The sequence below is a fragment of the Dermacentor silvarum genome, chromosome 10 (genome assembly GCF_013339745.2).
Source record: "Dermacentor silvarum isolate Dsil-2018 chromosome 10, BIME_Dsil_1.4, whole genome shotgun sequence".
Classification (NCBI taxonomy): Eukaryota; Metazoa; Arthropoda; class Arachnida; order Ixodida; family Ixodidae; genus Dermacentor; species Dermacentor silvarum.
The window spans coordinates 157702332-157728912 of NC_051163.1; the positions used below are offsets into that span (position 1 = coordinate 157702332).

Sequence of the window (26581 nt, forward strand, 5' to 3'; positions counted from 1 at the left end):
GGGCCACAATAAGTATGAGGTGGTGCGTGGAATCTGGAAAGGAGTAATGGTGCCAGCGCTAACATTCGCAAATGCCATTATATGCTTAAAATCGGATATATTGGCGGGTTTAGAAGTTAACCAAAGATCAGTAGGCCGGTTGGCTTTGGGAGCACACGGTAATACGACAAATGAGGCAGTGCATGGAGACATGGGTTGGGCCTCTTTTGAAGTCAGAGAAGCACAAAGCAAAATTAGTTTTGAAGAAAGGCTCAGGAACATAGATGAAAATAAATGGGCGGCTAAAGTGCACAAGTATCTCTACATGAAAAGCGTGGACACAGAATGGAGGAAGAGGTCAAGGAAGTTGGCAACCAAGTACAGGATAATCGAAACTGTAAATAGACAACCAGGGGTCATCAGAAAGAAAGTGAGAGAAATAGAGACCGTGAATTGGATGCAAAGAATGGAAACGAAAAGGACAATGGAGATTTACAAGAATGAGAAGAAAGAAATTAGAAGGGAAAATCTGTACGATAACACAAAGGGCAGTGCCTTGCTATTTGAGGCTCGAGCCGGTTGCCTAAGGACGAAAACATATCGGAACAAATATTCGGAACTAGATGAGACATGTGTATGCTGCAGTAAAGATCCAGAGACCACTCAGCACATCCTAATGGAATGCGACGGGATCCACCCAGCGAGAACCGTAGGTAACGTGCAACTCCCAGAAGCGCTTGGGTTTAAAGTGGAAGGAAACATAAACAGATCAGCCGTAGAGATCAGCAAGAGACGATTAGAGTACTGGTGGAAAAAAAGCAGGGAAAAGATGGATACGACCTGATCTCCTAAAATCATAGGCAGCGGTACAAGAAAAATTTTTGAAAAATGTATACAAAAATGCGAGATAAAGAACATGTGTAGTATACCTGATTAAATCAAGCAGGCTAGGTGACTATTTGTCGCCACCCCGTTTCAAAGGGGATGCCAATAAATCATCATCATCATCATCAATGAGGAACCACAAGTTTGCATTGTGCATGCGTACAAGCAGGTCAAATTCTCAGTAGTGTTCTCAAGTACTATTTTCCGAGATATTTGGGTGTGCTTTGGTTGTAAAAGCGAGAATACGTGGTCCCATCGCGACGCAGTGCTGCGACGCCGCGATGTTGATGTTCGCCGCCGCTAGGGATTACACCTGTCTCGGTGGCCAGTCGCCTCGTGTTTCGCTGGCTTAACTATTGGAAACGGGAGCTGGAAAAAAGACGTTCCGAGCTTTGATATTCACAAGGATTATTTGCGAGCTTCTATAAAACATGATAGTCATGAGTGTGCAATTTTTTGATCGTTCCCTTCGTAGCCAACCGATTTTTCCACCATGGCGGCTTGTGTCGTCTGCTCAAGCAGACGGCGCAGGCTTGTACGAACGCTCGTCGCGCAGCAGTTCTTACCTTCTTCAGGTCGACTGAAATATTCTTTTGTGAGATTGACTGCACTTGAGGCTTTACTGGTAGGTGCCCTGCATGGTGATTGATCTGGTATGTGCTTTATACCTATTGATATTATTTCTTTTGTTCTGATTTGATATATATATATATATATATATATATATATATATATATATATATATATATATATAGTGCGACTCCGTTCTTCGCGAGGGAGTGCTGCACGTGCGAGTAATGGAAGTATTGTTTTTCGTTCATTAAGAAAGCGGCAAAACGACCGCTTGGTTAGTATGCCCGTCAAAACATATGTCTGTGATGACTTTATATAGCACCAGTACCACCGGGTAATAAAAGTGCTAGTGCCACAGTGGTACAGTGCCATAGCTACGCTTCCTGCGATAAAAGTGTAAATTTTATATGGCCTGAACAACAAAAATATCACCACCCCTTCGACTCCGCGAAGATGGTCGAACAGGGAAGCTGTGAACGGCGCTACTTGCGGGGCATGGGACGCGTCGGCGTTCCTCACGCTTTTTCTACGACGTTCCCATACACCAACGCTAACCAACGCCTAACGCGAACTCCTCTCCCACTCCAATCCTCAGTTGACGTACTTTTCTCGTACACCGCCATTGGTTGGCGCGCCTCACGCTCTCCCCCTCGAACGCGAGTATTGGACGGCGCAACTTACGCCAACCATACTCCCCGTTCTCCTTTTTATCTGCACCCTCTTACAGGGGGAAAGGGGTCAGTCCAACCCCTTTCTCCCTGTCGTTTTTTCCTCTCCCGCTATGTCACGTGGCCCCTTTTTAGCGCGACGACGACGGTGCACAGGGTACTCACGATACTCCCTAATGCGAAATTTGAGCCCAGCTCTATACGTGCGTGTTTTCATATTGCCATATAATGGCTGGCGCGGACAATCTATCTCGTGCGGCACGTTGCAAACGGAGCGAAGTGCAGCTCGACTGCCTCGCTAATCGGGAGATTGCGAGCGGAAGCGCGCGGGCGCGATTCACAGCCGCCGCCGCAGACAGACCTCCGCTCATGCAGCGCTTTGGCGATCGAACAGACGAGGCGCGCTGCTCTGGCGCCACCTCCTAGCCATCGTCGCCGCAGAGCCTGTCTTGCGCGGCACTACGCTTTCGCCATACCATCCTCCACTTTCCGCCTCACGGTACTAAAGCCCCTGGAAAAAAATTAATGTCGCGCCATTTGTGTCAATGTGTAGGCACCTCCTCTCTTGTGTGTGTTGTAGTTTGTAAATCAAGTTAGTTGAGGTGTGAAGCGCGAGGAGCATGGCCCTTGGCCTGAAAGATGGGCTTGTGCAATTACCCCTCTAGGGCACACCAGGGCGGCACGGTTCAGAGCGGTGTGTAGTAGAAGAGGTTCGAGAGAAGGAAAAATGCGAAAAGGCAACATTGAGTACGGTAATGGAATGTATGTAGAGGCAAAGGGCATGATTTGTGTCGTGTCTGAAAGTGTAAAAATGTGCGGTATTCAATCAGTCAATGAACAGAAGTGCTCGCATGCATGATGTATGAATGACATAGAGCCCGTGAAAAATTCACCAGCCCTTCCCCTGTCGAGAAAATGGGGGTAAGCGAAGCTTGTCGTGTGTGTATGTGACCTTCGTCAGGGTAATGTAAAGTTCACGACATGTCACGGTAATAAAACAAACGTTTATTGAATGTATGCAGAGGGAAGGAAACGTACAACGCAACGGAAGAAAAAGTTGCACGAAAGTAAAACAAAAGTAGAAGGAAAGCGAACGAAAAGTACCACGAAAGGGAACGAAAGTAGGAAAGGGAAGGGAAAGTGGTAGGTCAAGTACACACACGACAACCTTCGCTTACCCCCATATTCTCGATAGGGGAAGGGCTGGTGATGTTCGTTCTTTCTCTCTTTCTATATTTCTCTCTTTCTCTTGTTTTCTCTCTTCCTTTCTCTATCTCTCTCTCTTTCTTTTTTGTCCCTGGTATGTGCCATTTAGCTTGGACCCTTTCTGCACTATCACCAGGATCGGCCCACTTTTCAGTGTGACCCACCACTGCCGAAACTTGTGAGCTTATGAAGCTTCGCTTAAAAGAAACCTATTTTTTCAGGGTCTTTCAACTGAGAAGTTTATGCCGATGATGCGGTTACGACTTGTTCAGTATTTTAGGGGTACACCGTGTCACGGAAGTGCTTTATAAAATATTGAAGTCAGCAAAATGCTTGTACTGGCAAAAACCATCCCTGCAAGCAAGCAGGGCCGGACCCGAGTGCGTTTGCATGCAGACGCACTCAGCGTTAATGCTCCTGAAGGAGCACCACTGCACTGGAAATGGACATCCGGGTAAGCTCGGCAGCACTGAGAAATCGCACTGTTTCAAACATGAGGCACTATGTTTTTAGAAGGTTGAGAAAGCGCCATCTCTAATGTCCACTCGCTTTTGCATTGTTTACTTGATGCTACGCAGTGTGCGTACCTATGCAATGATGACTCCGAAGACTCAGCTCCCGCACTAGCTCCCGATGCCAGTCAAGCCCTGGCCGTGCTCGTGGCTCTCGCGTCAGTAGTTTCCTTGTGGACACCACAGAGGCGCTGCTGCAGCTGCTAGGAGAAGAGGCAGAGGCGAAGGGGCGTAGTTGGCACTACTTTAGTTTTTTCCCAAGGGCTTTACAAGGTACCGCTGCACCCTCCTCCTCCGCTTTCCTCCTTGCTTTCACCATCTTTCATCCCCAACTGCGCTCCGCAGTTCGCTCGTTCATCCTTCGCTCTGCTCGTTCGCTCGGTTACACCGACGCTCACTGCAGGAACGGACGCCTATAGAAGCTGCACTTTTATAAAACGGCGCAGTAGCCGGCCACCAAGACATGTGCTACCCCTTGCGGCGGGGCTTAGTGTAACCAAACATTTGGAGGCACTGCACGTGCTTGTCGGAGCACTGGCGTCGGTTCCTTCCGGGTTATGGATCTTGAATGCTTTTTAAGTTGTATTGCGAGTTTGCAACCGCTAGAAGTGGCAAGAGTCGCATACATCAAGGCCTCATGGTGGTGGCGGCACGTCCTCAGAGCAAGATCGCGGTGGGACCCGGCTAGTACCCCAGGAAAAGCGTAAATAAATCGCATTTCACGCATACTTCAACACCTCTCCGACATCATGCCATCCGCAGCGCCACCACGCGTTCGGGCTATGTGTCTAGGGGCATACTGCTCGCATTAGTGTCCTCTCCCATTTTTGCGCCTTGATCAAGCCAACTAGAACTGCAGATATAAAACAAGCACAAAGCGTTCACTCATACTCCTTTCACATTTTTAGGTGTAGGTGGGACCCTCAGAAGATGGTCAAGCGGCACACTTTTGCTAATTGAATGAGGAGAGTCGATCTCAAGGGGTCAAGTTATCCGTCGAGGCCTCTTCCTCTCAAAAAGACATCGACAGAAAGTCCAAATACCACAGGAACCTATCGCACCCTTGCACACTGTTTTCCCCGTAATCCCACTCGCCCAGTGTCGTGCGCACTGGTGGGGCAGTCTCAATGGTGCGGCATGTCTCCTCTAGCCTGGCCGTTGCTACTGCGCATGGCGTGGCCTTGCGCACCTTATGGAGAGAATGTGCAGTGGATACAAAGAATAGGCGAACCAAGAGCATTGTATGAGTCTAGTGGTGGAGGTCGCATAAGCTCAAGTTTCAGAGATGCGTTAAATGGCAGCACGGTGCGTTCGCTTGCTGCTTCTGCCGCTCTTCATCACGTCAGCGCTGCGACAGCAAGTTTCCGCACGGTCATCAAGCGAGACCTGGCTGTGCACTCGTGAAGCCAGACTTGTTAATTAGTAAACAAATGCATACTGGAATTTATCCGGTCGATAAAGCTATGACCCTTAATTACTTAGTGTAGTTCTCTAATAATTTGCTGTATCACTATCAATGCTTTGCCTTTCGGGTAAAACCACTTTTGGTCTTCTTTTGTGCGCATGTCGGAAGACTGTTATGGAAACTGTGCAGTTGCATCCTCAATCGTCCCATCACCAGTCTTAACAGCTGCGGTGTTAGTACTTGGCAGCATTAAGCTCAGGAAGAACTTGCTGCAATTGTGCATGTGATAGTTATTTGCTGATAGTGCAGAACATTTCATATGTTAGTTAATTTCAAGAATGTAATGGTTTTTGGTTTACTTGACACACATTAAACTTCTCGCTTCTTTTAAACTTACAATGGTTACCACAGGATCTTGGTCACGACATAACAGAATCCTTCAAGCTAGCTTTTCTGCAAGGCTTGGCTGAGCTTACAGAAGAGACTGCCTGTGAGAATTTTTTATCTTCATTTTATGCATGCTGGTCAGAAAAAAACTAACAGTACTGTTAGCAAACTTAGCAGTGGCAAAGATCAGACACTGAGAGATATCTGCTGCATAAGTGGCTTGAAGATACATTAAATGTTATATATACATATCAGCTGATACATCAAACTGAAATCAGACTAACATGTCTCATATCACTTGTTACAAAACTTCAAGTCAGCCAAAAATGCATATATTAGTTCTTGCCCCTCCTCTCTGTAAAGCCTTCAAGCAATTAGGAGCACAAAAAATAGTTGCTGCACATTTAAAAAAGAAAAAAAAAAAAGGAAGAACAGAAGCATTATATGCAAGAAGAGGTACACCACACCATGCCAATAAAATGCAATAAGCACACTTTATTATGTGCATCCGCACTTCCTGGTCGTTTATATTTTGTGAAATACCTGCTACCTGTACGTTTCCTGCCACTCGTCTTGAATAAGTACACTAGAAATCGCTTTTATGCAAATGTGCTAATCGCCTTGGTTCTTGTGGCCAGAGTGCTGAAAAGGCTGGCTATGGAGATTATTAGTATTAAAAGGTGATCGGCGACATCAAAAATTGTATTGCTGTGCTGAACACGAATTCTCAGTGTGTGCCATTCTATATTTTTGTTTTGTGCCCCCTACATTTCTATGTCAATTTTTTAGTGCACTTAGAATGATTCTGTGACTGTTTGGGGGAAGCAAAGTGCAGACAATGTTTTTGCTGTAACTGTGAGTGAAGGTGCCACCATTTTGCTGCCAAGGAAATACACACTTTTCAACTGGCATTGCAGCTGACATTTGACTTATTCTGGACGAAACAGGACAGCAATACTTATATAATTTAAGCAAACAACATGCACTGCAATATGACACCTCCGTGTAAAATATGAACGTGAACAAGCCAGCAGTTCGTCAGGAGAGCATTTTATAAATGGCTTTCTTCAGTGTGAAACATCAGGCAGTCCTGCAAACCATGAAACAGTTGGCAACCCATAGGACGTGGCCTGTCTGTAGCGAGCCTCAGATTCACAGATTTCTGTTCTTTACGCCGATGGTGATGTCTTCGGCAGTCAACAAAGAAAAAGTGGTTACCATCTTTAACGGCACCTGTAACAAGGTAGACAAAATGACCATTAAATCAATATTCATATGGTTGCAAAGTGAATGGTTGAAACCAAAGCACAGACAAATAAAAACAAGTTAACGTGTAAGTTGGCAAGTGAGAAGGTGGACGTTTGCAGGGGGCTACAAGAAAAATATAACACTGAGTGTTAAAAAATAATCTCAGTACACCACCAGTATTTATGCAAGGCTAACTAGCTGTTAACTGGCTCTGGCTAACTAGCTCTATTGCTTCGATATGGACTATAACAGTCCAGGAAGTCAGTTTATTTTTTTTTATTTGCCTGGTTATGGTTCAAAACATCCCATCTTTAGTGAAAAGTTCCTAATTATGATGATGACTTACTCAAAATTTAGTCTATTAAATTTTGTTTTATTCAGTTTTCAGACTTTCTGCTTAATTATTAGGAAAAAAGAAAAAACAATCACCCATTTTCTGAAGCGGTATTACATCTCAAGATTGTGCTTTGCCCCGGATAATTAAGCAGCTTTGATGCACCCAGGTGGCTCAATAATAAACTCTTCGGTACGTATCTAGAAGTAACGACAAATGGAGGCACATATAACCCCTTAGAGATAAAATGTGGGCAAGACATTTAACTTAGCCAAGGTCCCCTGAGAAAGTTCACCAGCGCAATTTACTGGCTATCTGTAGCACCATTGAAAAAGTCACTAAGACTCCGAAAAAGACAAATTTGTTCACTTTAGCACTCTACAGGTGTAACTTGTACAAGTGCCCTGTCTGTTGTCCTCAGAGAGATACGCATTGTGAAGTACCAAGTCTCCTGTGATCTTTAAACCTTTTATCTTTTTATAAGCTAGATACTGATATCCTACACCTATACGACTCTAGGATTTAGCTCTTTGAATTCCGAGAAGTTTCATCTTATTAAATTTTCAGCCGCATAATGAGGATATTTGTATTTTATACAAATACATTCTACAAAATTTGGCGTCAGGCCTAACATACAGCTTTCATTTAAACATGCAGGTTGACTCTACACTATACTAACAGTATGGCACACTTTTCCTTTTGCATTGGCTTGTCATACATGCGAGTGCTAGAAAGGCTGGGTTGAAAAAAATTTGGTAGCCACAACTCCAGTTGAGCTCCATGTAATGCGAACCACTGCTGTTTGGTAATCAGAGGGCACTCACCAACCATGGCAATTATCTTAAGCGAAGCATACTCTGCAGGTTGTGAAGATGAAATGTTTATATGACATTGCATTGTAGGACATGATGATTATGTACAACTTTACATTGCAATTATACATTTACACTAAAACCTTGTTAATTCAAAGTCTACCAGACTGAAAAACCTTCAAGTTAAGAAAATGTTTGAATTACCCAAAAAATAATAAGAAAAAAAAAAGAAGGTCGGAACTGTGCAACACCAGCATATCACGTTTGTTTTCTGCGTAGCAAGACTACTTGAAGTAATCACTGGTGTGGGATTGCTTGGTATGCTTGGTATGGTAGCTCGCTGAACCAAGGGTAGTTCTCTAGCTCGCTAATCATGTGCAGTCTCTCACAGTCACCACCCAAAAAAGTCACCACTCAACAAAGCTGTGGACGCTGTTCAGGGACTTAATAACTGTCGCTAAAACGGGCGCACAAGTGGGCTCATTATCGTCCCCGAATTCGCCTACTGGCACTCTGTCGGTCGCTTCATTTCACACATTAGCGTCTGACATTTGCATAACTGCTTTGATGTTCAAGTAGTCGGCGTAGCCCATTCTGTCACTCACTCTTGTCAGTGTCTTCGTACACTAGTGGTTCCGCACAAGTGCCGGCGATTTCCCACACGGTCGGGAATCGTACGCACGGATCACCAGCCTTAGAGAAAACGTGACGTAAGGTGCAACGCAGCTGGCCACACTGAAGCCCCTCGTTTTCGCAGACCAGCAAGAGCGGCGGTGGTGTGCAGATGGAGGGGTTTTAGGCCACACAATGTATGCACTTTGCAAAGCTGTACTGCCTATCGGCGCCCACATCGCGGAATCTAGCACATGCTCAGTTGCAGCTGCAGTGACAGCTCTTTCCGAGCCTGATATTGAAGGCCATGCATTTATGTACTGCAAGTGCCAACACCAGTTGCAGGAGCTCAAAACAAGTCGTGGACGCCATATTTTTCATATCACATCCGAGATATGTGAAGCCAGAAGTGTGTCCCAGCATGCCAGTCTCGGAAGCTGCAACCGAAAACTACTACAAATTATCCGGATAGATGTGTGCAGGCTTTTCAAGTTATCTGGGATGTATACTGTATGTACAGTGCTCAGCGAGTGAAACGCGATACTCAGACAACATGGCGGCCGGCGCTTGTTGCGCCACCGGTGATCGCTAGGTGATCGCTGAGGGGGCCGAATGCAGTTACAATGCATCAAAAAGATTCTCGCTTTCATGTGACACAAAAATGCATCATCTACAAGTGTCACCAGTGCCCACCGGTGGCGTAAAAAAGTGCCGGCCACCATGTTGTCAGAGTATCGCGTTTCAATCGCTGAGCACTGTACATCGCTTGAAATAATTATTCAATGTCCATTCACTGACTGTACATGGTTTTTGACTGTGTTTTCATCGATGACATCACTGGTGGTTTCACTGGTGGATTCACCAGTTAGGGTGTAGAAAGCCCAATGTGCGTCATTGCTGATGTCAATGCACACTCGTGAAAGAACCCAGGTGAGCTATGCCTAGAATCCGAGAGGGATATGCCAAGCAGTAAGTGACTGCATATTGTGCCACCGGCGCTCTACTGAGTTTGAAGGTCACATTGGGCGCTATCTGAGAGTTTGACAACAGCTGTGTACTCCAAGTACAGTCCTAGGACACTGAGACACTCTTTTAAACTGCACTGCCTTCGGAATCAGCCCACAGTAACAGCCAGATTCTGGAGAGGAAAAGCCTGTTTACACTTGCCAAACATGCTTTGCATTACAAAAATGTTGACGAATTTGCTACCTGATCAGTCCTTTGGCATTGCAGCTTCTCTCATGGCTGCTTAATAAAACAACATAATTTTTAGCTGTGCACCATAGCAAATGGCAGCAGTGGCACAGCTGCACAATGTGCATAAAGAGCATCATATTGTTGCTCCCTTGCACATTATGCAAGGGGGTGTAACCTTAGAAATTTAACAGCACAAGCTGCATCTACCACTCGGACTTTTGTTTTCATGTTTTCATTTATCGAAATAACTTCTACGTGAAATGCATGTGAAGCCTAATAAATGGTTATTCTAAATCATAGTGTTTCCTAAAAAATGACAAGAAAATTCTGGTGCTGCAATCATTCCGCTTCCATGGGAATCATGGGTAGTTACAATGATTAGTCTGGCATTCATGTTTGTGGCTTGAGATGTTCTTGTGGCTTTATTTGTCACACCTTATGTGCCTTGCTGGCCCGATTTCCAAGCAGTCGTATTTTATTAAACACATGGCAACAAGTCCGTGCATGCAAGCATAATCATTGCAAATCATTGCATACATACGCAATATTTTGTTGGAAATTAATCACTTTGCAAAATCAAAAAGCTGCTTGAAGCAAGAGTGGCAAAGGTTAGGCAAATCCATGTAGTATATATTACCCATAATTCCATGCTTGCTGAAACACCATACTCGCAGCTCCCATACTCACTAGCACCACAAAGTTCCCTGTACAGTTGAACCCACTTATAACAATACCAGATTTAATAATATATCGGATATTAACTATGAGCAGCCATTGCACCGTAAAACTTTGTTGTGTTCTATCGCGAAACAAACTGCTTACTACGATGCTCCTATGCCATATTATCGTTTATAACAATTCAATCTGGCTACTACTGTATATAGCCGTGTAAAGTCCGCACGCGTGTAAGGACCGCACCCCCAACTTAGCAGCCCAAAATTTTGAAAAAAAAAAAAAATTCCATCGGAGAAGCAATAGCGTTCGCTGCCCCGATGCCGCGGGCGCGCTTCGGCGAATTTTCACGCGCCGCGTACTTCTGCGTGCCGCTACTACATGGCGAGAGCTGGGCATTGAGCTGGGCGTTGAAGTCGCCGGCTGCGCCGGCTCCAAAATATTTTGACCAAAAAATTCGGTCCCATGTAAGGGCCGCACCTCGTCAAAATTGTGAGAAAAAAGAAAAAAAAAAAGTGCGGCCCTTACTCGAGTCTATACGGTAGGTGTGTGTGCCGAAAGGAAAAGGTATGCAAAATCCTTGGGAAACAAAGTGAGCTGGTGCACCTGCCTGCTTTCCGCACAACTCTGCACGGCACGCCGTCGTCTCATCGCCCTACGCATCACAAGCCTCGAGCAGCTCTCTCCCATCTCCCTTCCACCCCTCTGAAGTCGGCATAGTCATGGAGGAAGGAAAAGTTAGGAGAGAGCGTCATGCCACACAAAGCAAAATGTATAGGCCTAACACGTGATCGTCACGCCAGAGCGTGCAGCAGGTTTTTAAGCTCCCACTCTGCAGGCAGAGCTGTGGCAGCACAGCAGATCAAGTGCACATCGATTAGAAACTACCGGCAACGAAACGTCCTCAGCCAACAGGCTGTGTTTCACAGGTCCCATGTTGGGCCAATACTGATAGGGGACAAAGCAAGGAGAATGGCTTCATGAAGAGTTCGCTTGCCAAGGCTGGCTGCATGATGTAATGCTCTTTCCTAGTTCATTTCCTTCCTCCATGGGTGCAGTCGACTCGTGTATCAGAGAGGTGGAAGGTAGAGGGGCAGCGAGGCCGGCGATGCATAGGGCGATGTGATGAAGGCATGCTGTGCGGGGTGCGCAGCACAAGGTGGGTGTTGTGAAGGTGTGCGGCTTGCATTTCTTTTCTTTTCCTGGATTTCATGTTCCTTTTTCTTTTGGTGCAGACACCCAGTAGCCAGATTTAATTGTTACAACCAATAATGCGGCATGGGAACGTTGTAGTAGGCGGCTTATATTACGATAGAACACTCACAAAAGTCCATAGTGGGGCAGCTTCTCATCGTTACATCCGAGTATTGTTAAAGCCGGTAACGTTATAAGTGGGTTCGACTGTGCTTCCTTGTGTCTAATTAAAATGTGTGTCCCCTCTGCTTCTTTTTCATGCAACCAGGTTATACCAATTATCGGTTGTAACAATGGCATTTTCTTGGCACTTGAATACTGTTATAAGTAGGTTCAACTATACTAATCTTTTTAAGAAACTCGGTGTTCTAAATCGCTTTGAGGGAGCAAACGTGCAATGGCATGTGCAACTTTCCAGAGAGGCTTTTCCTGTTACATTATTGTAAAGGCCATTCTCTCAACTTCTAACAGGGTCTGTTTAGTCATCCTCGAGAAATGTATGCACACTCTGAGGTCTCCAAGGTAAGTGCTTAAAGGGGCACTAAAGGAGAAAAAAATTAAATTAAATTATGGGGTTTTACGTGCCAAAACCACGATCTGATTATAAGGCATGCCGTAGCGGAGGACTCCGGAAATTTGGACCACCTGGGGTTCTTTAACTTGCACCTAAATCTAAGTACACGGGTGTTTTCGCATTTCGCCCCCATCGAAACACGGCCGCCTTGGCCGGGATTCGATCCCGCGACCTCGTGCGCAGCAGCCTCACACCATGGCCACTGAGCAACCAAGACGGGTCACTAAAGGAGAATACTATTAAGTTGAACTATGTCTATAGATTATTCACCTAGACGTCTATCATCACTTTCTGCTTTTCCAATAATCACTTAGTTGCACAAGAAATTTCTGCCAATGGTTCCACTCCTGCTCAATTTAAACGGACGTATCGAAGTAATCCCCACGTGTCCTCCCTCTGTGACGCTTTCTGTGAATCAGTCGGTGCTGACGTCGTGCGAGAGGTACCAGAGTCCACAACAGGTGGTGCCACTCCGATTTTACATTTTCGTCATTCTTGCTCGGGGGCAGTTAAATTATTATCTGAAAAAATGGACTAGTACAGTGTATTCTGAACGAGCCAAACACGGAACTTGGGAAGTTTCAGTAACTTTTACTGAACCACAACAGTTGAAATGCAAAGAACACTTTGAAACACGTGACGTTATGCAATGGTCGTAATGTTCTGGCGTGAAATTCATAAATGAAACCTTGATGGTCATTTTTTTCTTCTAATGATTAACCTATTACAGCAAAATCAACAAAAGTAGGTTCAGTTAAGAATACTTTATCGATCTAAACTATTCGAGTGTTTCTCGTTAGTGTCCCTTTAAGCGTTCAGACAACAAGAAGAGCACTGCCTTTTACAGCAGTATTTGCGCAAGCAGGCGCATCTGCGGTTGAAAAAGTAAGTAGTGATCGACACCCCCTTCATAGGTCTTTGATTCACGTGCGCAACACAGAGTAGTTAAAACTGCCAGCATTACCAGGCTCAAGTAACACTGTGATCACACCAACTCTCGACAACATGAAGCACTAGGTGTTTTCCGTTTGCAAACCCACCTTGGTTTTCTCTGTCCGCAATAGTTCCACACTGCGAACAACGTGGAACAGGCACATCCTCAGAGCTTGCAGGGCGAATCGCATCCCAATGCAGTTCCTGGGACCAGCGCCGAACGGCAGGTAGGAGTAGGGTTGTATGGAGCCAATGTTCTCGTCACTGAATCTGCGTTATGTAACGTTCACACTCACACGAGGTTGCGATTAAATAAACTGCACTTAAACAATGCAACAATATGCTGAAAGACAGATCAAGGAATGGCAATAAATGATGACCTTGGTGCAGCAACACCTTCTTTTAAGAGGAAGTTCTAGCTCGGGACAACTACGACTTCCTCGTTAAAATACGCGTAAAATGCAGAAATGCTCTCGTGAGACAACTGCTGGACCGATTAGAATGAAACTTGTTCCATTTGAAAGAGAAATTTAAATTCTAGCTTTACAATCTAACCGTTCTTACATAGCTTGCCAAAGATCTGCAAGCTTAAGAAAAGAATTGAAGCATGAAGTTTACAAAATTTTAAACTTTACACTAATAATAAACATTGCAGCTCTGTAAGCAGCAGCTGTTAGAACATCTAAAGCAGTCAAATTTGACATGCGAGTTAAGAGCATAGGTGAAATTGTTGCAATGTTTACGAGGGTTTTGTAAAAGTCCTACTCACAAATTAGTTAAACTCGAGAGCAGTGTATAATACATCATTTCCAACTCTGTATAAAGAACAGAAATTTAATTCCTCTCATATTATAATGTGTACAGCCATCATCACACTTAACCCGTACATCAAAGAGACATCTAGAGTGGCTTAACTTTAACAAATGCAAGTTATAAACGTCGAATGCTTTGGAAAGAAGATGCATTAAAAACCGTCACAGTCTAAGCACATTCCTGGCTGGTCTGCTTAGAATGTGGTAGCTTTTAGAATGTGACAGCACCCTCCTCAGGAGAAGCAATGAGGGGCTCAAGGTGTGTTTCGGTCATGTACAATGGTGACCGCACACACACCTAAATCCTGATTTTGTATCCTCCACATCATCATAATCGGCATATTGGTATGTCCACTGCAGCATGAAGGCCGTTCTGAGAAATCTGCAAACACTCTCTCTTCCATCAAAATTATATCCTTATGCTAGGAAATTTCCTATTATATCATCACCTAATCCTTCAACATTGTCGACTACGCTTCTCATCTCTCGGCACTTTTCCCAATATAGTACTTCGATAAGTGTCACCAGTTATCTTGTCCACACATTGACATGACCTGCCCCAACTCAACTTCTTTCTCTCAATCTCAACTGGAATATTAGCTGGCCCTGTGTTGCTTTCTATCCTATAAGTTCTGTCTTCCTTAGCTCTTAATGTTACAGCTAAGACTTCTTTGTTCCACTGCTTGTTGTCGAAAAGTCTTTCTTTGTTATCTTTCAAGCTTCAGCCTTGTACAGGAACAACACATTGATCATACATTTTTCCTTTCATGTGTAATGCTAATCTGCAGTTCACGACTTGAGAGCGCATGTCACATGCCCTTGAACCCATCTTTCTTTATCTGGAGGCTCCTTCCTCATGATCCAGTTCCCTTGTGCCTAAGTAAACACTCCTCTGCACTGCTCTAGGAGGCTATAAACGACCGATTATGAACTCTTGTTCTCATTCCGAGCTACTGAACATTACTTTATGGAATTCTGTGTCACTTGACAAATGAAAACACCCTTGTGGTGCACAAAAAAAAAAAGGCATTCACTGTGGATAGCAAGGCAGATGATTATGCAGATGTCCATGAACACCATTCATGCATCCACTTGGAGACAATACTTTAGCAGGTGGCTGACATGCCCTTGTGTGATAACTTGAATTTCATTTGGAGAACATGCTCTTGTAGGTTTTACCCACCGTACTCTTTTTTTTTTTTTTGGTGCGGCTTCGTCTCCTCCCTGAGAGGGGGCAACGGATCTTCTCAGCACCTTCATTAAAGTTCTTTGTCTGTCTGTCTGGTGCTGCCAGTACCCAAAGCAAGTGAGGAAAGCTGCATTTTCATAAAATATGTCATTGCTGGTTGACAAAATATCATGTCAGGTTCATCAGTAAATCTATGGATAAACAGAAAGCATAAGCCCTTGCTGTGTGCGCTTTATTTTGAGTTTTCACTTCTGCAGTACACGGTCTGTGTTATATTTCGCATACAGTACCTCTGTGCAGTTCTTGCACAAGATGTGCTTGGAGTATCTGATGCGTCAGATACCTTGAGATATCCATTAATGTAGTGATCAGCTCCTAGCACGGTGAGCCCATCATCATCATATGTGCGTGCTGCCGGCAGCATGTTCTGTAAAAGTTGCGATCACCTCCAATCGATCCATAATCTGTAATGACGCTTATAAATAACAGGAGGGGCTGAATAGCCAGCAGCATCAGCATCATTTGATCCAACGATAACCAATCAGGCTGTCAACACTGCTGCTATCACAGCCTAGTTGTACTTCCTTTGCAGGTGCAAGTTGGCACAATGAATGATTACGATATCACAAAGCTTATTGTAGATTAGAGCCAGGCAGAGAAGGTAATGTGTACACATAGTGTATACAAGGTTCCTTCTTTCTTTCTTTCTGTCTAAGTCATGCCAAGTTTACAACAGCATGAATTACCAACTCATTCATCTGTAACTAATGTGAAACTCTCTATAATGGCCTTAGCAGCAGACGTCAAGGCAGGTAAGCTAGTTGTAGATGGCTCTTCAGAAAAATTGCACCCCAACGCTGCTAGTAGGCAGATATTCACTGAAGCTGAAGTTACCATATTTTCAAGCAAACATCCTACATCAAACATGCAGCCCTCATATCTGCATAAAGGGGGGAAAACATGCACATGGCTCGCGCAAATAGCCACACATAACCATGCTCGAATCTTATAAAGTCAACTCCACACAACTGTACCAGTACAAAGCAAAGCCTTGTAAATTATTTTGTATGTTGAATTATAACAGCTTATGTTAGTGATGCATGTTTGAAATGTGACACGGCTCCTGTGCAATGCAGATAGCTGCTACAAGACTGCACTCCAATCCAAAATTCGCATGTACCCAGCACCCATATATTGTACGTAAATGTCTGGTGAGAGTAATACAAGCAGATGGTATGCTTTATGCATCAAGATTAAAATACAAAAATACTTAAGCATGCTTTTCACCCAGCTTACCTTTCAGGGTCAAACTTCTCAGGATCTGGAAAGTACTCGGGATCATGGTGCATAGCGTACACTGGAATTACCACAGCACAGCCTTTTGAGAGATTGATCCCGGTGTCACCGAGGGTGACATCTTGGCAAGCTGTTCTTTCAACCCTTTGTGAAGAGAGAAAAAAGAAATGTGCTTCACTGCTTAAATTGAAGTTATAAACCTGCAGTTGTAAAGCTATCGTTACAGAGCCAAGTTAACAAATTGTATAGTTAAAATCTGAGCTTATTTTACCCAGAAAGAAAAGGGAATAGGAATGTTTAATTTCTCGTCAAACATCTCATTATCGGGTACACTGTAGTGTGCACAGGAACCACAGATATTGAATTTTGGGCAGTTGTTGTCAGGCCCAGAACTCGTCATCTGACTAATCTATGTCCAGTGCAGAGGAGCACTTACTCCATCGCCAGATTTAATTGTTACAGCCAATAATGCAGCATGGGAGCATTGTAGTAAGCGGGTTATCACAGAACACATACAAAAGTTGATGGTGCATTGGCTGCCCATTGTTATACCCGATATATTGTAAAAACCTTGACAGCCTACACTGAACCATATTCACTTACGACACATCACAGACAGTAATCGTCATGCCAACAGCATCTGGAAAGCCTGTCCTGCTACAAACTTGGTGCCATCTATTGAGAGCTCAAAACATAAGAACACTGTGTTGAAAGATAAAGCTTAAACAGAATACACATTGATCAGCAGTCACTCAGTACATTTGGTTACACAAGTGACACTTGCCGTACAGCTGGCGGGTACATTCTCAAGCTCTCAGAGATGATGCAGTTGAGGTACTTTAATTTGGAGACATCATCAAGGCTTGGCTCCTCGCCCTGATAATTGCAAGAAAATATGAAAAAAAAAGGACATCTGTCAAATCTGTACTGCTTCGATGCTTGCAATACATGTATAAAAAGTAGGGCTGGGCAAATGATAAAATAACGTTCCAATTAGTAGTCAATTTATACTTTACCTGCCATTATTAACCACTCAACCTGCAATTAACCTATCTTTAAATATGAACGTGCTGCGCAAGATGCACAAGAAAAGAAAGAAGAGGACAGGACAGAGCGTGGACAGGACACTGCACTCTGTCCTGTCCTCTTCTTTCTTTTCTTGTGCATCTTGCGCAGCACGTTCATATTTCAAGTATGAACCAACTAGTCCACAAGAAAGTATTATTACTAATTAATCGGTTGAGGCCACTTGACATCCCAACTTCAACTGCTCAACAGCAAGAGAATGACAGACTGAGCCATAATGTTCCGACTAAGACGACGATGCCTGTGCAATCTTTCGGGACAAAAGCAACCCATGTGTGCTGCAGGGCAGATGAAAAATCCAGTCTGCTACAGCTGCTAGTGTATTTAACGAAGGGTGAGCGACACACTAAGAACACTGACACGTTCCATAATGAGGCTGCCAGAGAATGCTAACAAGCTTCTTTGCTTCTGCAGTTGCACTAAGTATGTAGCTAGGTTGAATTATGCAAATTTTTAAACAGTCATTTTAGCGCATAAGTTTGATAGAAGATGTGTAAGCCGTGCTCAGAAACCCCCAACGGAGCTGTTTTCGTGGCATCATCTTCGACCTAGTCCCTTCTTCTTGGCTCTGACGAAAGCCGACGAAATATGAAAAAAAAAAAAAAAAAAGATGACATCACTGCTTGCATATTTTGCTTGCAGCTCTCTTCATAAAGTTTCCAAAGAATGAAAGCTGCATGTCCATTGTAAAAAGAAGCTATTGGCCCTTGTACCTAGAGCACGGTGACAGCGACGGCAGAAATGCGCCTTGAGTGTCTATTATCGCAATAATATAGTTGTTTTGGTTATGGTGCGGTACAGCTTATAGTGCGGATATTTGGGACTCCGGCGACTTACGTTATAAGTGGTGTACACTGTAGAACAACAATTAGAGAGTTAGATAATTACTTTTATTTAAATACTCTAGATGTTGGGAACTCCAATATTTCTGGCGGCTACTGAGGGAGAGGCAAAAAAAAGTTTCATTTTAAAGAGGCCCTCACGTTCTCCTCAAAGCAGCGATCCACTTCCTCCCGGAGCTTTTGCTGAACGTCGGGGTGCAGGGCCAGCAGATAGAATGTGAATGCCAGGGCTGACGAAGTTGCGTCAAGGCCGGCAATGAAGAATGCAACGCACTGCGACAGTGCCTCCTCTTCGGTGAGCGCTGCAAAGCACACGTGCAAAGGAAAAAGTGAAACTCACACTAGCCACGCTACTGATCTAGAGTAGTAACCTTTCACTTACATGCCAACGGAGAGAAGAAAGCCTACCAAACATCCACAAGAAGCACGCAAAAGGAGTGAAAGCATGGTAGAGCTAAAACTAAAAGCAGACAAAAATTTACAAGTACGCTCGTAACTGTAACACAAAGACATGTATGCACATACAACATGCACATATGGCATGCATGCAAATATTCACACATGTAAACTGACACACACAGGTGGCCCACACTGCCACTAGTTTTGCAGACAAGGGGACTGAATTTGGGTCAGAACAGGGTCAACACCTCAGTATATAAAGTAATTAAAAGAATTTACATTACGGGGTTTTACGTGCCAAAGCCACGACCTGATTATGAGGCATGCTGTTATGGGGGACTCTGGGTTAATTTTGACCCCCTGAGGTTCTTTAATGTGCAGCTAAGTACAAGGGTGTTCTTGCATTTTGCCCCCATCAAAATGTGGCAGCCGTGGCCTGGATTTGATCCCCATGACCTCATACTTAGCAGCGCACCACCAAAGCCACTACAGCGGGTCGTGTATATTTAAAGCAGGAATTGAAATGTTCTGTAAAATTACCTGCTGGCTTGTATGAGCAGCAGTGTTCCAAATTAAGATGGAGAAATTTAAAAACCGGTATGGCAACACATTTCTTCAAGAGTTCAAGCTCAAAAGAGCTCCAAATCCTGCCGACCTTTAGCACTAGCAGTCCTTTCCACAGCCTGCTCTGCGCCTGGGTTGTACAGCTTCTCCTCGGCATTCTGTGGGCCTTCAGCACAGACTTGCATTTTGCTGTCCTGGGCATCAACCATCAGCTGCAAAAAATCTTGGTGCTTCTGTGGAAAACAAAGATGGCATTTATTTATTTGTATACATACGGCCCCGAAAGGAATATTGCGTGTAGAGAAGTTCAGATAATAATTAAAAAAAAAGAACAAGAAATAAGTTACACGGTGCTATAAGGTTAAACAGGAACTTGAAGTAAACATAATATTTTCCAGAGAAGAACAAAAATTGGGCAATCCGCAGAGTCCCGACTTCTCACCGCACCTGAGTAAGAAAAGACACGTACTGCCAGTGCATTGTATTCATCCTCTTTTATTCGCCAATCTGAAACCACTCGCCAGAGTTAAGGCCTGCTTGGCCTTGTTTGAAAGCGAACCTTTCCAGCTTACTTTTATGTCAAAAAGGATTCAGTGCTGCTTCAGAAGAAAGCTACCTAGTTTTCTAGTGTGAAATGAGTATTTTTGCACTCTTGTTTTTTTCATTTTTCTCAAATAAATAGGTTTTGTAAAATGCAAATTTTGGGAGCAGCATTGTCCCTCTGCTAATTCTCTTAATCTTTGTTTTTGCCTGAATGCTGGAAAGCCATAGCGCAGAAGCATTATGATACAGTGCTTTAGAACATGACAACATTATGAAACCTTGTAGAAATCGCCAACAAAAATACACACTTGCAAAAATGCAACTTTAGAATTTGATAACTTCATCTACAATATAGATGCAAACATTTAAACGCCAAGTTGCAAGCTTTCGACATTCTAAAACATATTGACTTAATTTTAGCTCTCCTGCTGCAGTACATTTTTTGTAACTCACCACCCAAATGTATAACACAAACATTTTTGTGGATTGAGTTTAAGGAATCTACTTGGATACTTGCAATTAGCAGACAATATGGAATATTTGCTGAAAATTGCGTCTATATAGAGCCAGCAACAAAAATTGTTTTCTTGGAACCTGGCTCCAAATGACCCTGGCACCAAAGACCTGGACATCAGCCTTAAAATTATTTTCTGCAACCCACATAGACTGCCCTAGCTGCAAATGGCACTGGCCCACACTCCTAAGGCTAAGTGCTACCACTTGTATAAAACTACCCAAATAAGTGGACACTATAATTCACTTGGTGGAGCATCGGTGGCAAGCTACCTTTTTGTATACTTTCATTTCCCTTTTCCCATTATTTCCAAATTTCAATTAAACAACACAGTTAATTTTGCTTATGCTTTCCCTGACTTCATTTGCCTGTGGCTAACAATAAATTAAGCACCTAAGTTCCGCTTATTCTTTGCGCTCTTTGCACACGTTAGTAAATCTTTCAGCACAATCACAAGTGTCTTAAAAATGCGTTCTACACATTTTTAACATCATTATTTTCATGTACTGATTCCAGTTTTTAGGCATTGTACATGTGGTGCCTGAAGAGGTTGTTCTAGCAGAAAACGTGCTCCTAGCCGCAGCATCAAGCCATACGCAGTGTTGAAATTTACTCTGCAAGAAGCCAGCAAGCTACAAGCAACTGAAGAAATGAGCCTGTAAACAGATGCAAAACTGTTACAGTGTAGACCGCTTATAATGTAAGTCGCCGGAGTCGCGAATATCAGCACTATAACCAAAGCAACAATTTTCAAGGCCCGCACATATGCAAAACATGTGCACCGAGCTGCCACGCATATGCGACAGTCGAGGAATGCGGCTCGAACGTTTGCATTCAATTTACAGTTGAATCTCGTTAATTCGAAATAATTCATGTGACGACGCTTCCGACCGGCATTGCTCCGGCACCGCCATAGAGTAAAAGCTTAGGAGAGACCCCTCAATGTTGCGCGCGAACAAAAAAAAAAAAAAAAGAAGAAAAAAAAAAATGCGGCGGAAATTTTACCCTCTTTCAAATGGCAAGGTCGCCGAATCTGCGTTGCGCCGGAACATGCGTGTACATGTGTGTTCATGTCGCTCAGCCACGTTATCGTAGCCACGCGTAGAAAATGGCAGTGAACCCTTCTTTCTCCTTTATGCTTCCTCTACTTTCTAGTCACGTGTTGCCCTTGCACGCTACGGCTACGGCGCAGATGGAAGCAGCGGTGGTGTCCCAGGCCGGCCAACGAAACTGCCCACGCTGGCAAACACCCGCTTCCCGATAGTGGCAGAAAACGAAACTTCGGGGAGCTGGCGCCGGGCCGGCAGGAGCGGCGGCGTCTGCATGGCGGCGGGCGTGCACGGTGACAGTCGAAAGTGAGGGAGCTACGGGAGCCACCGAAGTGGCGGAGTTGCCAAGGCGAAATCCGCTTCTCTGCCTGCCTCCTCCCTCACATTCCACGGTCTCTGCGTGCGCCCTTCGCTGTGCCATGCCGGCGCCACCCGCTCCCTGAAGTTTCGTTTACTGCCGTTATCGTGAAGCGAGCGTTGGCCGGAATTGGCAGTTTCGTGGCCCTCGCTCGCTATGCGCACCATGATATTTCATGACTCGCACTCAAGATTCCGGTTGCAGCCTCACTGGCTGTTCTCGTTCGCACCACGTGCCCTTCTCCTCCACTCGTCTCTCTTTCTTCCTCGAGTACTCCTTGGGGCGCCCGTTTGAGGGGACCGTTCGCCGTCTCCGCTGACTTCCATACTCCCAGGCAGCCCGCACTGTAACCGGTATTTGGTTTCCTGCAACTGCACTATAAGCGAGTCGTGTACACATGGTGTGCTATGGGAAAATTAACGGGAGTCTGAAAAGACCGCACTATATCCGGTCCTGCACTATAAGCTGTTACGTTATAAGTGGTCTATACTGTATTTACTTAACATGAAAGGCCAAGAGCTATTCCCAGATTTTGTTTTAGCAGCAGGAATCAATAAATCACTCTATCTACCTGTCGATCAAGCAATCAATTAGTACTTGTTTACAACTCTAACATAGACTTACCTCAGGTGACAGTTTCCTTTTCTCAATAACATTTAGGCAGAAATTTTAAGGAAGACGAATGTTTCAGGGCTGAAGACGCGCAGCCGTAGCAACGTTGTGATGAATGGAAACAGCGTCCAGATGTAAACTGCAAGCAAAGGGTTGTCATTCTGTGCATCGTGGCATGCCGACCCGAGTACCTACAGAACAAGACGACAGCTGGCATGGGTTTCAGGGCGAATGCTGCCTGTGACTTGGCGACAAACTCGTCAGCCTGGGCGGTGTGAGATCCCAGCCTTGCCCCCAGGACACACCTCGTAATGACGTCCAGGGTGTAGTGACCAAAGAATCTGTCAAGGCAAATGACCATCATCATCATAATTCATGTCCACCGCAGGCGAAGAACTCTCCCAGCAATCTCAAATTGCATCCATCACCATCCACTGAAATATCATCAAAATGCACACTATAAACTACTTGCCTAGACTAATTTCTTTTGGCTGGCTGTAGGTATGGGAATAAATGTTAGATGAAGAATGCTGTTGAATTCAAGAATAAACTCCAACCAAAATTTGTTTTAAAAACCCGATGTTTCGGAGCACAGCTGGCTCCTTCTTCAGGGGTGAGAGTGCGCGAGGTGTAGTAGTGCTTATATGTGTTAACACTTTGACAGGCGCACAGATATTTTTTTGCAATTCTTGACAGCAGGAAGTGTTCTTGATGAATGATTGATGTTTCCCGACGTTTTTTTGGATGTGCCAGGATCCCAAAAGAAGCCTCCACTAGTGCTTTTGTTTTCTCTCTACAAGAGGACGGCGGCGTCGGGGCTAATTTGCTGTCAAAAAGCTCGCAGTGTTCTGCTGTAGCACTGCGTTCTCAGTTTAGGTGACGAAGGTCATTCTTGTGCTGAAGAACACCTTGTAAGAAGTTTTTGGTCTCACCAATAAACGACGCGGGCATTTGGTGCAGATAATTTTCTACACGATGGCCTGTGCCTTTTCGACAGTAACGTGGTCTTTTGGACGAGGGCAGAGGCTGTCGACCGTGGAAAGAGGCTTGCGAGGAACGTCAACCCCTGGCCCTTGCAGCAGATGGACTAATGTGCCGCTGACCCCTCGAATGTAAGGCATCGAGACATGGCATCGCTGTTCGGATGGGTCGGCAGCTGCCGCCGCCTTCCTTTCATTCTCACTCTGTAGGCAGAGAGCGAGGTAAATGCATGCCTTTGCATAACGGTTCATCCCAAGGTCACAGATTAGTGTGTTCTTTAAATTTTTTTCTTTAGAAGGTGTGGGGAGGAGCCAATTGTTTCGGCTCTCTTGACGAGGCTTCGGCCTACAGAAATCTTGTGGCAGGTGGGGTGATTCGAAATAAAGTGAAGATATCGTCCTGTATGTGGTGGTTTTCTGAATACGGAAAAGGACAGGTTAGGTTGCTCTCTATTCACAAGGACATCTAAGAAAGGTAGAATTTTTGCGTTTCACTGTAAACTGTATAGCCGGCTCTATGGAGATCAAGTGCACAAGCAAATTGTCCACCTTGGATGCCTTCACCACGCAAAAACAATCATCCACGTAGCGTACAAACTTTTTCTGGCTAGGGGGTGAAAGTGCAAAGCGTCCACTTTTCAATGTCCTCCATGGCGAGTGCGGTGAGTGTGACAGAGTTTGCGGCACTGTTACGGGTCGGGGATTAATCCCGCTGCTGCTCCCAGTTTGTTGGGAACGGGTAGTTGAGACTCGGTAGCGTTTAGGCCGGTGATCCTTCAGCCAAAGGGATGAGTACCTCCGGGAGTAAGAGCGAGAGAAAAAAGGGTTTATTCTACATATTTACAGTGGCTCCAAATATGGAAGCCCACTCCATGGGAGAGCACTTTGAAAGTCTCAGCTCACTACATGTCTGAGTTCATATCAGAACACGTCAGGACACACCACTGCACTCAGGGTGTCTCCTTATAAAACATCGGTCTTCCCTAGTTGACCCGACTAGGGAATCAGATGACCTTGATGCGGCCAATCAGACGGGCCGTCTTGTTCGCTGAACTCCGCCTCTAATGTTGCACCTTCGAAGCAAGGACGAGGCAATCCGGAAACAGGGGGTTGACACTCCTTCCACGAAAGTCGGTGACCTGTTTCTTGCCCTCCGACGGTCATCTTGCCAGGGTCGGGAGAATGGCCTTTGCACTAATTCCCGCGTCTAACGAAGGGTGGCGGCTGTGGTCGGTCGCTTCTAAGTGAGCTTCTTTGTCCGAACGTCACTGCCGGTGTCTGGCCGCGTCGCCAGGTAGGCGGCCGCTGATGAAGGGGGTGGAATCGGGGGAAGCACCCAAAGAATGCGCACTGCCGACTTGGGGCGCGTGTTTGCCCGTCTCGTCGGTGTCTGACACTGTTGCCGTCTGAGCGACGCTCATGAAAGGGCCTGCCTCGGTGGGAAACAATCAAAGAATGCGCCCGGCCGGTTCGGGACGCAACAGACTCCTCCCCCGCCGGAAGATTCGACCTGAGGGTGACCAGCTGTCAGGTTGCCCGAAGCGTCGGTGGTCGGTCGAGAGCTCGGGGTTTCTTCTTGAAATGATGGCCGATGACACACTCGAGCATGAGGTCCCAGCATTAACCTCGTTGTGGCCTTCTCCCTGGGAATACACAAGCACACACACGACCACAGGGCCCAGGAAAGCGCCGTGCTCGCACCGAGAGCCATCGGGTCCAGCGAGCAAATCAACGCGCCTGCCCTTATCTAATAATAGCACCAAAGCAGCCATCAAATCACTGAACCTTCGCTGAAGCCCACAATATTAAGATTAGACCAGGATTCACAATCTTCTCGCAACCTCCGACAGAGAAGAGCAGTCCTGGTGACAAAGCACCACATAGAGCTCAAGCGCCCGAAATCCATTTAAATCCACCAGGCCTCGCTTGTCCCAATAATTTGGACCCAAAATTTTGTGCCGCCAAAGCGAGCTCTCATGAACCTCTGAGTTCACCAAAACGATATCGTCGTGCTGCAGAGAGCAAAGGTAAAATACTCGAAAATGCTCTAAATAAATGATAATGAAATATCGTACGCAGCACAAATGCCATGAACAGTCTTACATCCGCTAGTATTGCACGTACTAGTGCCACTAAGAGCCACATTTGCATCATGGATGTACTGTCAGAGTCGCTTTAACTTTGCGGACAAAATTCACAAGTAATACGGGCGACTCACGCACTAAGAATTTCTTTCTCCTGTCCACAAAGGACACACACTAAAGAAACAACAAAAAAAATATTGCGTAAATTACACGCTAGCACTACCGAAAAGTAAACTGATAATCAAGCGTGCCACTACAGGCTTCAAGAAATAGCCTGGACTTGACACTGCAAGCGTATCTCACATACAAAAATGAAGACTATCTGCTTAAAAAAAAAAGAGCGACACGCCGAAAATGTTTCAATAATTTAAACGCGCGCAAACCATCTTTCGGAATATTGCTGAGTTTCTAAAATAAACAAACTAAACAAAGCGCAAAACGCCTATCGAGACTATCTGTATTCCGGAGATCTTAAAACGTATAACCAAACACTAAAAATAAAGAAAGAAACAAACAAAATGATGTTCCAGAAAACCTGCGTCGTTTTTCATTCCGCGTAGCTTATGGTGGCGCCGTATCTTTAAGCCGTACTCGAGGCGGGCGCGGTCTGAGGGCTCTTCGTGTTAACGAGAGAACACAAAGGACACATAGGCCATTCTCCACGCTGGCGGCCGCTGACACTTTACATGCAGGCAACATGCCTGCTGGACATCGGACTGCGAGTTTACTGCAGCGTATAGCCAATTCACGTCGGCTTACCGACTCGCTCTCCTGTGTGACGCCTAGCATGCCTCGAATAGAACCCGAAGAGGGGGAACATAATTGCCCCCTCCGCGCCACCTTTGCTTTTCTCCACTTTCGCGCCGAACGGCTTTTTCTTTTCTTCCTCCTTCGGCGGTTCGGACGCGCTCTCTCTGAAGACATTCCAAGTGACAAACGCGCCGTTCGAACTCTTTGACTGCGCTCCTCAATGGGTTTAGCGCCTTTGTTCGACCGCGTTGCCCTGTCTGCCGCATTCCCGACTTTGCGACGCCGTTTCATCCTAGCACGTTTACTCGTGCT

The 26581-nt window shown here is 45.1% G+C and overlaps 1 protein-coding gene across 1 annotated transcript in view; it reads right to left on the bottom strand.

The window, feature by feature from the left end:
• Nucleotides 1-6649: 6649 nt before the first annotated feature.
• Nucleotides 6650-26581, bottom strand: part of LOC119431959 (cytochrome P450 3A31-like) — a 44026-nt gene continuing 24094 nt past the window's right edge. Inside the window, exons 7-13 of the mRNA XM_049658125.1 lie at nucleotides 22496-22796; nucleotides 19471-19732; nucleotides 18558-18718; nucleotides 17273-17364; nucleotides 16489-16632; nucleotides 13299-13461; nucleotides 6650-6848 (exon numbers count right to left, since the gene is read on the bottom strand). Of these exons, the coding sequence (XP_049514082.1) occupies nucleotides 6768-6848; nucleotides 13299-13461; nucleotides 16489-16632; nucleotides 17273-17364; nucleotides 18558-18718; nucleotides 19471-19732; nucleotides 22496-22796 (1204 nt within the window). The 3' untranslated portion in view covers nucleotides 6650-6767. The remainder of the gene's footprint in view (nucleotides 6849-13298; nucleotides 13462-16488; nucleotides 16633-17272; nucleotides 17365-18557; nucleotides 18719-19470; nucleotides 19733-22495; nucleotides 22797-26581) is intronic.